Source organism: Trichosurus vulpecula, chromosome 2, assembly GCF_011100635.1.
Source record: "Trichosurus vulpecula isolate mTriVul1 chromosome 2, mTriVul1.pri, whole genome shotgun sequence".
NCBI lineage: Eukaryota > Metazoa > Chordata > Mammalia > Diprotodontia > Phalangeridae > Trichosurus > Trichosurus vulpecula.
This window is the reverse complement of record NC_050574.1, coordinates 218,721,407-218,734,961: the sequence shown is the minus strand read 5'-3', so window position 1 is coordinate 218,734,961 and position 13,555 is coordinate 218,721,407. Positions and strand designations below refer to the sequence as shown.

General features: G+C 34.3%; 1 protein-coding gene across 1 annotated transcript in view; it reads left to right on the top strand.

Moving 5' to 3' along the window:
* Window positions 1–12,936, top strand: part of TTC21B (tetratricopeptide repeat domain 21B) — a 105,415-nt gene extending 92,479 nt beyond the window's left edge. The window contains exons 25-29 of the mRNA XM_036746749.1: window positions 1,870–2,065; window positions 6,227–6,451; window positions 8,160–8,280; window positions 10,609–10,676; window positions 12,340–12,936. Of these exons, the coding sequence (XP_036602644.1) occupies window positions 1,870–2,065; window positions 6,227–6,451; window positions 8,160–8,280; window positions 10,609–10,676; window positions 12,340–12,417 (688 nt within the window). The 3' untranslated portion in view covers window positions 12,418–12,936. The remainder of the gene's footprint in view (window positions 1–1,869; window positions 2,066–6,226; window positions 6,452–8,159; window positions 8,281–10,608; window positions 10,677–12,339) is intronic.
* Window positions 12,937–13,555: the final 619 nt, after the last annotated feature.

Here is a 13,555-nt window from a genome sequence, read left to right as displayed (position 1 = left end):
CATTCAAGTACCTTCCTAAATGCCACCTTTTCCATTAATCCTTCTTTGATAACTACCCCCACTAAAGTATGAGCTCTCTTTCCCTGGAACTCTTATAGCTTTTTCCTACATCTATTTAGATTTAGTGTGTTTTGACTTGTGTTATAATTCTTTGTGATCTTATGTTATCTGCCCATTAGATTATAAATTACTTGAGGAAGGTACTATTACGTACACATCTTTCATCCCCTGCATCATTGAACATACTGCCTTATACATAGTAGGCATGCAATCATACATTGAATTAAATAGATTTAATTAGTTGGAAAAAACAGGGTATGTTGTAGAATGTAGTTAAGACATTCTTACCTGAATAGCAGTCAAATATCAATCAACAAATATTGAGTATCGTGTTTTCAGTTCTCCAACATAAAGCATCATTAAGAACAAAGAATGCAGAGACTTATGTGGGTTGTGGTACTTAAGAAAGATTTCCAGGGAGGTAGTAGGACTTGAACTGGACTTTGGAGGATGAGTAGGATTTAAAAGGGTATTTCAGATGGGGGGAAATGGCAGAAGCACACAGATGTGTAGGCTGAAGTCTTGTTTGGGGAAACCAACTAGATCAGCCTGGCTAGAATAAGCCAGAAATGAAGAAGAATAATAGGAGGTTAGATTGGAAAGGCAGGTTGGAGGCAGAGGACATTATCCATTAAATAGCAGGACTGGGAATTCAAGGAGCAAGGAAATGATAGGATAAAAGCAATGTTTGCTTATAGTATGCAAAATAGATTGAAGGTTGAAAATAAGGAAACCAGTTGGGTGGTTATTTCAGTAATCAGGTTGGTAAAGACCCGATAAGACCACAACCTTGGCAGCAGAAAGGAAAGTGTAGGCATATGAGAGAGTATAATGTTACATGTGATGTAACATTGAAGTGGAAATGTGTAGTAACTAGATGGAAATGCAGAATCTGAAATCTAAGAGGTCTTGGCTAAAGATAAAGATTTAGTTGTCGTTTACATACAGAAGTTTGAATGAGAACTCTTGAGATCCCCAATGCTGAGAGTTTAGAAAAAAGAACAAGTGGCCAAGGACCAAGCCTTAGGTAAAGCAAACACTGAAGAAGAACAGAAGGGAGAGAAAACAAAAAAGCAGTTGGAAAGGTTGAGAATCAGGATAGTGTAGTATCACAGAAACAGAGAGGGGCAAAGTTTAACAAAAGAGAGGGGTAATTAACAGGGTTAAGTACGACAGAGAAATCGGGGAGAATGAGGACTGAGAAATACCTATTGGGTTTGGTGAAGGAGAGACCATTGATATCTTTCAAGAATAGTTTTAATAAATTTGTTTACAAAATACTTAGTAGGTAAAATGTCATTGGGCATTCCATGTTCCATTGCAGCTGAAATCTATAACCTGTTAATGACTAAAATGCTATTACTACCTAAGTAGGCACAGTATTTGACAGTGTCATGTATGAGGAATTTACCATTTTTACAAATATTTATCCTGTCATTTTCATGCTAATAATATTAGCTTGCTAATTTCCCTAGTTTATAACATCTGCTAAACTATCATTCATCACACAGCGGTGTTACCATATGCACAAACATCACATAAATTGTCTTTTTTATTCCATAGGAAATCAGAATTGATGAATATTGTCTCATTAAGAACTAACTTCATCATGTCTTAAAAACATTCTCAACATTCCTTATTATGTCCATCATATTAGGAAAAGACCAAGTGGCCTATTTTTTTAAAAAAGAAGGTCACTTACAATGATGATCTGATTCCAGTTTCAGCAAACCTTATTTAGTAAGCAGGAGGGAGTAATTTTCTGTATGTGTGTTATGTATAGAGAGTTATATTGTTTTTTTCATATAGTAATTCCACTGAGAAACAAGAATCTGTGCAGTTAGCTGTGAGAACAGCTGAAAAACTTCTCAAAGAACTAAAGCCTCAGACTGTCCAAGGTCACATACAGCTTCGAATAATGCAGAACTATTGCCTAATGGCAACCAAGCAGAAAGCTAATGTTGAGCGAGCATTAAACACCTTCACTGAAATAGCAACTTCAGAGGTTAGTAGTTTTTTTTTTATTTAATGAATAAATATTTTCTTCCCAAAGTATTACAGAAGTATGTATTTCGAATAGTTTTTTATTTCAAAAATTCAGTTCACTTGGTACTTTTTAAATAAATGTTCATTTGGCAAAAAAATTCACACAGCACCTACTTCAGAAGATAATGTGTTTCTGTGTTTAGAACTGTCATTGATATGGATATTCTTTAGGAGCTGCCCTTAGGATGCAAAAAACAGGAAATCCCTGGTGTGGCCTGTAGGACATAAGTTAATTCTCAGGGCAACTGCTGAATGAATCCTCTGGAGAATTTCCAAATTATGAAGGTGTCCTAGTTTGACTCATTGAAAAAAAATATTTGGCTGCTGCAAGGTATCCAAGCTTATCAACTGATGTGAACTTGGAATATTTCCAACTGTGAGGCTAAATGGGGATAGTGTTGACAGTGTGTGCATGTATTATTTATCAGTCATGCAAATAATGACTTGCTTGTATAGGAATACTGTATAAGTTCTAGCCACAGGAAACTGATTTTTACTTTCAACTCTACCTACTTTCTTCTTTCCTGGGAAGCTTTCAGCAGTACCTTTTTTTCTTAGAAGAGGGAGTGACTTATTTCCATTCTTAAGCTATAGCAACTTTTCCCCACCCTTAAGGTAAAAAAACAACTTTCTTCTTTACTGGTGTTCCATTTTTCCCTTCAGTTGCACTGCCATATTTCCAGTCTTGGTGTGAAAATGGCAAAGAGGAAATACTAGTTATTACCTTCAGCTGAAAACTAATTCCAAGCATACTCCATTTTGTACTATTTTGCCATATTGCTGACCACTGAAAACTAGTAATTTGCCATCTCCAGTTGGACATCTGGGCTCTTGCTGACTTTTCCCCTTGTAGCAAGAGTCCTAGTCAAGGCAGTAACTGAATGTTTTGTTAAATGTGGCAAAAAAAATGTTTATAATAAAAGATATTGCTTAAATCCTACTTTTAGTGCTCCTAGGAAGGCACCAGACTTTGAGAGCAAGTACTGACTATAGCAGAGAATCCATGGTTAGTTATGTGATTGAGTCTTTCACAGAAGTATCCAGGGGTTCCAAATCTCTGTTTCAGAATCACACTAATCTCTGATTCTAGCTTGGACAAGGACAAGATACCCCAAGGCTTACTCTAGTCCAAACCCAGAAAGGTCCTAAAGGGTTCCCAGTAGCACTGTTACCTCAGAGAATCAGTATGACTGTTTTGGCTACAGGACATCCAGCCAGCTCTCACTTTTCTATTATGAAATGTTCTGTCTAATTCTTGTGACCATTCATTTATTTTAATACACTCCTGTCTTTATATTGCCTTTTGTGGGCAGAGATGATAAGAGGAGAATGAAATACTTGTCCTTCCTTGGTCTGTCTTTTAACTGTTTAATTAACATAGATTTATAGTCTCCCAGCCTCTGTATATCATTTAAATGCTGATAAATATTAGTGCCTCCTCTGAGAGTCCCTTTGTGATTCCTCATTGTGGCACAGAGGTGATTCTGGGTTCCCAAAGGTTATGCCAGTAGAATACAAGCTTTGGCAGATTTTACTGTACTGAAAACTGTGTGTCATATGGAGATCAGCCATGTTCATAGACTCATTATTAGAAATTTTCATAAGTAATGAATGATCTTGGCTACCTTAGTTAACTTGCCTACCAAGTTACATGAAAGGATTACAATCTATGACTATGAAAGGAATAACTACATAGATGCAAACATCACTTCTAAAAGTATTGAAATACAATGGCCAAAAATCTTAATTCAGTTTTAATCTTTCATTACATAAAAAGTATAAATGCTACAAACTTAAAAAAACATTTAAAAGGTTAACTATTTAATTTGTAAATATCGATCTTTCTTATTAATATGCAATATAATCATGATCTTGTTTATACATTGCTTTATTCTGTCAAACTTTGTAGGTAAAAAACTTTCATCAGCTGCTACTCAGTGACTAAAAGGATTGCCTTTGTTATTCCAGCTTTAAGATCATCCAAAGGATAAGGTTTTGATATATACGTAATAATTTTGATGTGACCCTCACACAAGAAAAAGTCTAATCGAGATAGATGATCTAGAGATCTAACGAGATAAATGATAGGTGATCGAGGTGGCCAGGCAAAATGACCTCCTCTACATAATTCACCAGTCTGAGAAAGTATCATCCAGAAAGTTTCCACACACATAATGCAAAATGACTGGGTGCTCCATCTTATTAAAATTAAAAATATTCAAAAATTCATAAAACTAAATATAAAAATAACATTCCAATTTTTAAAATTTTGTAGCATTCATACTTCTGACGTTATGAAGACAAAACTGCACTAAGATTGTTGAGATATGTTGTATAAGTAAATACTGGTGAGGTCATATTAGTGAGCTCAAAATATTTTAGCCCTATGTTCTTATATTATGTTCCTCTTGTTCTTCTGATAATGTCATTTTGTTCTGTTCATTCATATTCTTGTACAGTGCTATGAGCAGTTTCATTATCCCTTAGAATATACATTTAAACATAAAATTGCAAAGTGATATCATTTAATAGCAAGGTCCTAAAGCACAGCATTCCACTAACATTCAAACAATGCCCTCAGTAGTTTCACTCTGTTGAAATGTATGTGTGTGGCAGATGGATGACAGCAGCTGCTATATGGAGTGCAGAAGGAGGATAATTACAAATTTGCCAAGTCTAAGAAAATCTGTAAGAACAGAGTGAAACTCAGTTTCAAGTGATATGTCATAGCTGCAGAATGCTGGAAAACAGCACTCAAGTGTGTAACAATCAGAAAGAGTTCATTGTGGACAAGAGTGTTATATTCCCCATGATGTGAGAAAAGAGAAAAAGAAGTAGAACCAGTGACTGATATCCTTCTTGCTGTCTTATAGCCAATTACAGCCACCTTCCAAATAACAGACCACACATCTTGTCATTGTTGACAGATGTATCTGTATTAATTTCACTCATGTGCACATATATGAATTTATCATAATCTTTTAAGATGTAGCTTATGGTATTAAATTAACTTAGTGATACATGATCTGTATTCTCACCAAAACTGAATAATAGACTGTTTTCCACATTTTCCCCTCTTAACTGCTGACCCACATACTATATACCACTTCCACAATATTATACTGTAAAAATAGTGTTTCCAGGAGCACACATTTAGCCCTCCTCTGTATGTTCTGTTATTTTGCCGTGGTTCAAATGCAGGTATACTATCCATGGATGAACTTTGTTCCTTGAAATCATAAATAATTGGTCATATCTACTATTTCTCACTTCTATTCCAAAGAGGAAATGTAATATAGTGGAAAAGAACACAGGATCTGGCATGTGAAAACCTGGGTTTGCAGCCTTGCTTGACCACTACCTATGCAGCCAAGTCATTTGGCCTCTCTAAGCCTTTAGTTTCCTCCTCAGAAAAAAATGGTGGGGCTGAATTAGACCTCCAAGATTCATTCTAACTCTAAAAATCCTATAATCCTATGCATTTTATAAATATGAATTTGATATTTCTCATAATTACCTAAAAGAAAGAGGATCTAGACCAGTTTTAGTATTTGGTCAGGTGCACTGGATGAAAGATGAACAAAATTAAAGGTGAGGAAAAAAGAGGAAGGGGAGACTAATTCAAAAAGGGAAGAGAAGGTTACATATATATTTACATGTACACAAATTCATTTCTTGTTATGATCCATTTTTTAGGAAAACTGACAGTAATGTTAAGTGACTTTTCAACATAAACACTTGAAAAGTAAGAACTATGTTTAAAATGCTTGTTTTCACTTATATACCAAAACATACACCAAAAGTGAAGTCAGACTAATTATCTGACATCAGGATGTGTTTCTTGCATGATCAATTCTATGTTCCATGTTATGTGTGCCAGAGTTTCTTCATCTAGCTTCTAGTGTAATGCTTTGAATACGAGAATACAAAATGTCATTTAACAATGACCATTTCAAATAATTATATATTTCAGACATGATGGAACCCAAAATAAGATCCTTCTGCCAAATTCTAATTTTATATTGCATGTAAACAAATAACATATTAGCAAATTTCTTAAGAAAAACTAGTAATCTACATGTGTATCTACAGTGTCTCATTTTTAAAAGTTTAATTACAGAAAGACCACATTCCAGCACTTTTGGGGATGGCAACAGCATTTATGATCTTGAAACAGACACCGCGAGCCAGAAACCAACTGAAACGGATTTCAAAAATGAATTGGAATCCTATCGATGCTGAAGAGTTTGAAAAGAGTTGGCTGCTGCTTGCTGATATTTATATTCAATCAGCAAAATATGATATGGCAGGTGAACTGCTAAGACGGTGCCTGCGTCATAATAAGGTGAGTAATAAAAGTAATTCTTTGTTTTATGAGGTATATTGTTGGTAATAAGCTGTACTATTCAAGGAGTTTTTCGTATGTTCTTTGCAAGAGCTGGGGTGGCAGGGTTGGGGTGGAGAATGGAATGCTTATTCTTGACATGATCAGGAAATAAACTTAAGAAAAACAGGAGATAAGCAATTTATCTTTGAGAGTTAAAAAAATAAATAACTGCAGATGCTATTTAGTCATTTTCATTCATATAAGTAATTTATGCATGTTTCAAGTTTCAGCTGTGAGCATGCAGTACTTACTAAAGGTGTTGGTGGAATGTCAAGTGTTTGCCTCTGATTATCTGTCCTATCCAGAGCTAATGAAAATTGCAGAAAAATATCAATTGTGGGCTTCTGCCTCATTTGCTAAAAGAAACACTGAATTTACTGCAGGTGGATGCCATTCCCGTGTATTAGAATACTCTATGCAAAATACATTTTGTAAAAATGTCTTTTTAGATTCTAATTTGGATTGTTTAGTGAAAATGTTAGTTTAATTGTAAAATGTAGTATAGATTTTTACAGCACCCTTTTTAACAATATTATTTTTAAGCATGGAATTCTCTTATAAGGGGCAAAATTATTTTAAATAGGTGATTCTTTCGTAATTTATCTAATTACTCTAAGACTACCTTGAATTTGCCTTATTTTCCTGGGGATATTTGTTTTTATAGTTTCATATAAATTATTTCAGAATCTCTGCTATACTAACCTAACTACATTTGTAGTTTCAGGTAAATGTATTAGTAAAAACTTTTTCTAGAGTAATCAGTGAGATCTTCTAATGAAAGAATATTGTTACTGAGTTCTTAGGAAACTTAGAGATGAGCCATTTATCGGTTGATTGTCTTTCCCAAATGATGAAGTATACAGCATTTTTAACTAGACTTATAAAACGCAGCTTTGAAAAATCTGAGAAATTGTAGAAATATATGGTCTAGTCATGTGTCTAGGCTTGACACAGTACAGAAAGAACAGTCTGCTCAGTAATGAGGAGCATACCAAAAATTCAGTTTAATGACCTGGATGGTAGAGTATGCCTGCATATGGTGGCTTTTTCTAAGACAGCAGTCATGCTCAATGGTTACCTGTGTCTATAGATCAGAAAAAGTGAGACTTGGAAAAAAGAATCTATAGCTTAGAAACCTCACATGTATATATATATATATATCTGACTCATTTGAAGGCACCTTTGTATTGATTGTAAAATAATATACATACATCCAGATATTGGTTAGTTGATGATAACAGGTTGGAAGAGATGAATTGTATTCTAATTATTGCACTATGGCATTTCTAAACACTTTGGAATCTTTAAGCAATTGACTGCTTTAACACAAGCAAGCAAAAGGGTTTTGAGAATTATCTCTTATAAATACATAGTTTCAAACTGTCTGAATGAAATGTTTGGAGGTATTGATTGAGATATGTATATATACAGGGTGTTCCTAAAGTCTGGACACATAGGCAAAAATGCGTATTTTCAAGAAATGAAATTAATGAAATTTTCAACATTTTATTTAATTGGAATATTAACAGATAACATCTCCAATATGATTTGCATCACTTGTGATGCAAACGTTGATGCGCTTTGCAAGATTCACGTGAACTTGATGCAATAACTCTACATTGCCTATATGTCTAGACATATATATAGTTATAAACATTTTTTTCAGTCTTGCTGCAAAGCCTATGAATATATGGGATATATAATGGAGAAAGAACAAGCTTACAAGGATGCTTCAGTGAATTATGAGATGGCATGGAAATATGGCAATCAGACAAATCCAACCGTGGGTGAGTGTGGTAAAGTGATAGTAAAAGGTCACATTTTATTACTAAACCTTCACTTAGATAGGGTCTGGAGTTATTGTTTATTTATGTTATCCACTACAGAAGTAGCTACTTAAAGAGCTTTCTTTTGAGAACCCTCCTGAACTGAGAATATCTTGACATCCTTACTAATCTTTTAACTGCTTATGCTTACAAGGCACAATGCATTACAACCTTTCATTGTTCACTGTTTCTTTTAATGTGTTATATGTTCATAAAATATTGGAGTTGATAATGACCATTAAAAAGGTCTTTAGTCCAATTTTCTTCCCAATACAGACACACCTAGTTTTTGATCCTAATTCATCCCCTGCGCAGTACCCCAAACATGTCTAATCCCTCCTCCACATGACACATCTCCAAGTGCTTCAGGACATCTAGCATGTCCTTCTCAGTTTTATACAAGCCAACCATCTCCAGTTTCCTCAATCATTCCTCATATGAAATAGTGTCCAGTTTACACATTATCCTTGCTACCCACCTATATACTCTGTGTCTCTCTTAAAATACAACTCCCAGTATTGGGCATACTGCTCAGTTGTAGTCTGATCAGCACAGCTTGCAGATCTAGGCACTATTAGACTGTTTTTTGGCTTGTTTTTTGACTCGTCTCTTATAGCACCTAGCACGTAATGTTCATTTTATACCTGTTTAATGAATTGACACAGCACATGATTGTATTGTCCTTCCTTTAGTAGCTGTGTCAGATTGGTTTATATTGAACTTCTGTTTAAAACTTTTAGGTATTTCTCACTTAAAGTGCTACTTGTTTAAGCATATGTGATGTTGTTGTTACATAAATGATTTCTGAAGCTAAATGCAAGACTTCATCTTTTCCTATTAAATTTTGTCTTTTTCATTTAAATCCATTGTTCAAGTCAACATATATGTTATTTATTATTCATCTTCCTCCAAGTCACTCAAAAAAAACTCAGGGTTATCGCTTTCTGATCCTGCACTTAATTTTGTGTAGGAATTTGGTAATTTGAGACACCTTTCTCAATTTTGATTAAATAGAGGTGTATAGTTTAATATGACATTATTTGTAGTGGCACTTAGTGAGTTAGATGTGCAGTACATTTATCCTGAAATTTTCTGATGCTTTATTTATAATATATCTTAGGATTTTTGTATCGTGAGATGGGTTTTCACTATATTCTAGTAAAGTGATTCTCAGAATAGAAGTTAGAGGTCCCAGAAAAGGTTTCAGTAACTGAGTATGTTACAAAAACAGAAGTTTGATATCCCAAAAAGCTCTGTGGTGGTGGCAGCAATTTAATGTGTGAGCCCATTTGATCAGGCTGGTCTCACTGCTCCAAGTCTCTCTCCACTTGATTCCATCCTCAGATATCAAAATGATCTTCCCAAAGTCAAGATCCCTAGCCAGTAAACTCCAGTGACTCCCTGTTACCTCCAAGATAAAAGCTTCTGTTTGCTTTTTAAAGCCTTTCATAAACTGGCCCTTTCCTACCTTTCCAGTCTGTTTATGCTCCGCATACTCCACAATCCATTAACACTGTCCTCCTTCTGTTCCTTGCACAAGACGTTCCATCTCAAACTCCATATATTTCACTGGTTTTCCCCATGCCTGGAATGCCCTGCCTCCTCACCTTAGCCTCCTGGCTTCCCTGGCATCCTTCAAGTCTCAGTGAAAATCCTACCTTCTACAAGCCTTTTCTGGTTCCCTTTAAAGCTAATGTCTTACTTTTGATGGGATTACCTCAAGTTATCCTTTCTATCTCTTGTTTGTGCATAATTGTTTGCTATTGCCTCCCTATTAGACTGTGAGCTCCTTGAGAGTAGGGACTGTTTTTGCCTTTCTTTATATCCCAGGACAGTACCTGGCACATAATAAGTACTTTACAAATGCTTTTTGCCTTACTGACAGTTTTCTATCCCCCAGACAATTTCTGCTATGTCTTTTTCTAATTGGATTGTGGGTTTTTTGTTTGTTGGGGTTTTTGGGGGGACGGGAAGCGGTGGGGGAATGCAGGGCAGTTGGAGTTTAGTGACTTGTCTCAAGTCACACAGCTAGTAACTGTCAAGTGTTTGAGGTCATATTTGAACTCAGGTCCTCCTGACTCCAGGGCCAGTGCTCTATTCACTGCGCCACCCAGCTGCACCTTTCTAATTGTTTTCCTTATTGTCTTGTTCTTATTTCTTTATTCTTGTCCATCCCAATGTAGTCCCTTGTATCCTATAAAATTAAAGCAAACCGGTAGAACAAGTCAAGTAAAAAAAATGGGATATATTTACAAACATGTTTTATCACTATCTTTTTTTCCATTATAGGCTACAAACTTGCATTTAATTATTTAAAAGGGAAAAGATATGTTGATGCCATTGATATATGTCACAAGGTAAATACTTTTAAAATAAAAATAATTTTTTACTTACACAGTTTAACATAATGAGACACTGGTGTAACTGTGGTAGCTTTTTTAGTGAACCTCAAGATAAACTTTAGCTACATTACAGCTGTCATTCATAAGTAAGCACAGTAAACACTCTTATCTAGCGTTACCAGGAAATGGAGCATTCTAGTCATTGTAGATACTCAGTATTCCCTAAATGTGTATTACAAATTTTCAGAGTTCAGAACGTGATAAAATGCACTTAACACTAAAATTACCTTAAGCATAATTTCATAAATCTTTGAAGATTCAAAAGGTACATCATTAGCAACTTGTAGAGCCTCAAGCTCATCACTACAGAGAATTCTGTTGTTGAGGTGCTTAAATGTTAGCAAATAGAGTTCAGATGAATAGAATTCTGGGTGATAAACTTTGCTTCGGTTTGGCAGTATATCATATTGAAATTAAATTACTCCTCTCATGGCACTGAAATGTAGTCACAGTAAATAAATAGTTTTTATCATTTTTACTGTGTCATCCAGTCTCTGTAGGAATTTGGTACTTTAAATCATTCATATCTTTTTTGTATAAAAAATTCCTAAAATTATGAAATTGAGACATTACAACTGATATGTTATATGGTGATCCCTTCGCTTGTTATATCTCAGTAATGCCATTAGATTCTTGATAACTACCACTACTAGTAGTTTGTCCTGTTAAATGCACTGACATGTATTTATACAGGTCCATTATTCCTAAGGAAAAAAGGGTCTAACGTGATAAGAGCATCGTGCCAGTACAATAAAACTTGAACCACAATATCTGAGGAAGTTGGCATGCTGTTTATTTGAAAGCAAATGTTTTGGTTTAGGTTTTTGTTGTTAAAATATTTTTTTTAAATATTAGTTTACTTTCATGCCTTAACAAGTTCAGCATAATGAATCTAATTAAATCTTTTTTTAATAACTAAGGTCTTTTCAGTGCCCTAGGGTGATCATTCAAAACAGTTCTCATAATACAGTTCTGTAGGAGTCGGAGCTATAAGAGATGAAGCAAAATGTATACTGCCCCTGGATGTGGCCTATAAAGTTTTGTGTTTTATTTTGAAATAAATCTCTAATGACAGGTTGTTTTCTTGTAATCAGATTCTCCTAAATGTGGAATCTTAAAAAATGGAAAATAAGAAGTTCTATTTAAGATCTGTTTGATAAAGCTTTTACTACATTATAAATTGTCTTGATGTGTGTAGTTTCAGATTCAAGAATGAAGTAATGAAATATCTAGAGGACAATCATAGTTGTCTGAGCTGAGTTTTTTTAATTCATAACTTGAGATGATTTAATTTCATCTTGGTTTAATTGTCGCTGGTTAAATGTAAAGTAAATCTAATGTAAGACTAAATAGATATAGCATGAGAAAAATCTTATCTTTTTTTCTTAAAACATGCTGTTTTTATGCTGTTGTTATCACCCTGACATGTAATCACTTCATATTCAATTACTCTGAGATTTCTTTAGTTGTTTTTTTAAAATATGCTCCAAAATGTTTTGAAAGATATTTATCAGAAAATCATAACTCCTTTTGTAAAAATGAATAATCAGAAAGCTCATTTTATTTCCTAGTTCCATACACTCAGTAATTATTTTCAACTTTTTTTTTAACTTTACAGGTTCTGGAAGCACATCCAACTTATCCTAAAATCCGAAAAGATATACTTGATAAAGCACGTGCAGCTTTAAGAACTTGAACCTTATTCTCCCTAGATTCCTAAATTGAAGCAGAGACTAAAAAAAATATGATATTAAATTGTTTCTATTGTTATTAAGATTTGGCCAAATTTATTTTACAGAGAAAAAATCTTTTTCGGAGTTGATAGCTATTATTCTCCAGCAGAGGCTGCTGTTGTATATGAAGAGAAACATTCAAATAGGTATTTTCAAGCATAGAGGAAGTTAATTGAGAAGAGGTCTCTTTTATTGACTATCTTTGAGTAAAAACTGTCTCCAAAACTATAGTCTTCCACAATAGGAAGAGCTTTTTCCTTTCTCTTTAAAAAATGTCTTGACAAAATCAAGTTAAAACAAACTTAATGCCAAAATTTTTAATGTAATACTTGTGTTCATTTCATGAAAATGCATTTGAAACAATGAGATTTCTTTTCTGTTAATATTTTTAGGCAGTTTCAATTGTTGCCATCAATCCATATGTCATTTGTAAATAACTCATAAGAGAAAATCAATTTGTTTTAATAAATATTTTCTAATTCAATATTGTGTTCACCTCAATTGCATTTTTCTGTAGTCTTCTAAGCAACACAATATGCTAACAGGGAATTGTTCATTCTCATGTAACCCTAAGTGCCTTCAGCACTTAAAAATAGAATCACAGAATCATAAGAGTTGGAAAGGACCTCAGGTGCCTCCTTTAACAGGAATCCCCTATAAAACATCTTAACTTCTGCTTAATTTTTTGTGAGGAAGTAACTCATCCCACCTTCCCACCTTTGGAAAACAGACAGGTAGGTGGTACAGCGGCTAGAGTGCCAGGTCTCTCAGATCCAGTCTTCATGAGTTCCAATCCAGCCTCATACACTTAATAGCTATGTGACCCTGGGCAAGTTACTTGACTTCTGCCTCACTCTGCTCATATGTAAAATGAGATTAATTATAGTGTCCAACTCCAGGGTTGTTGTGAGGATCAAATAATATAGCATACATATAAAGCACTTAGCACAGTACCTGGAATATAATAAGTGCTATATAAATGTTAGTCTTTAATATTATTATTAGTAGCAGTATTATTATAATAGACATTTTCTTTACATCAAGCTAAATATGCCTCTTCAATTTCCACTTACTGCTCCTAGTTCTGATCCATAAGGCCAA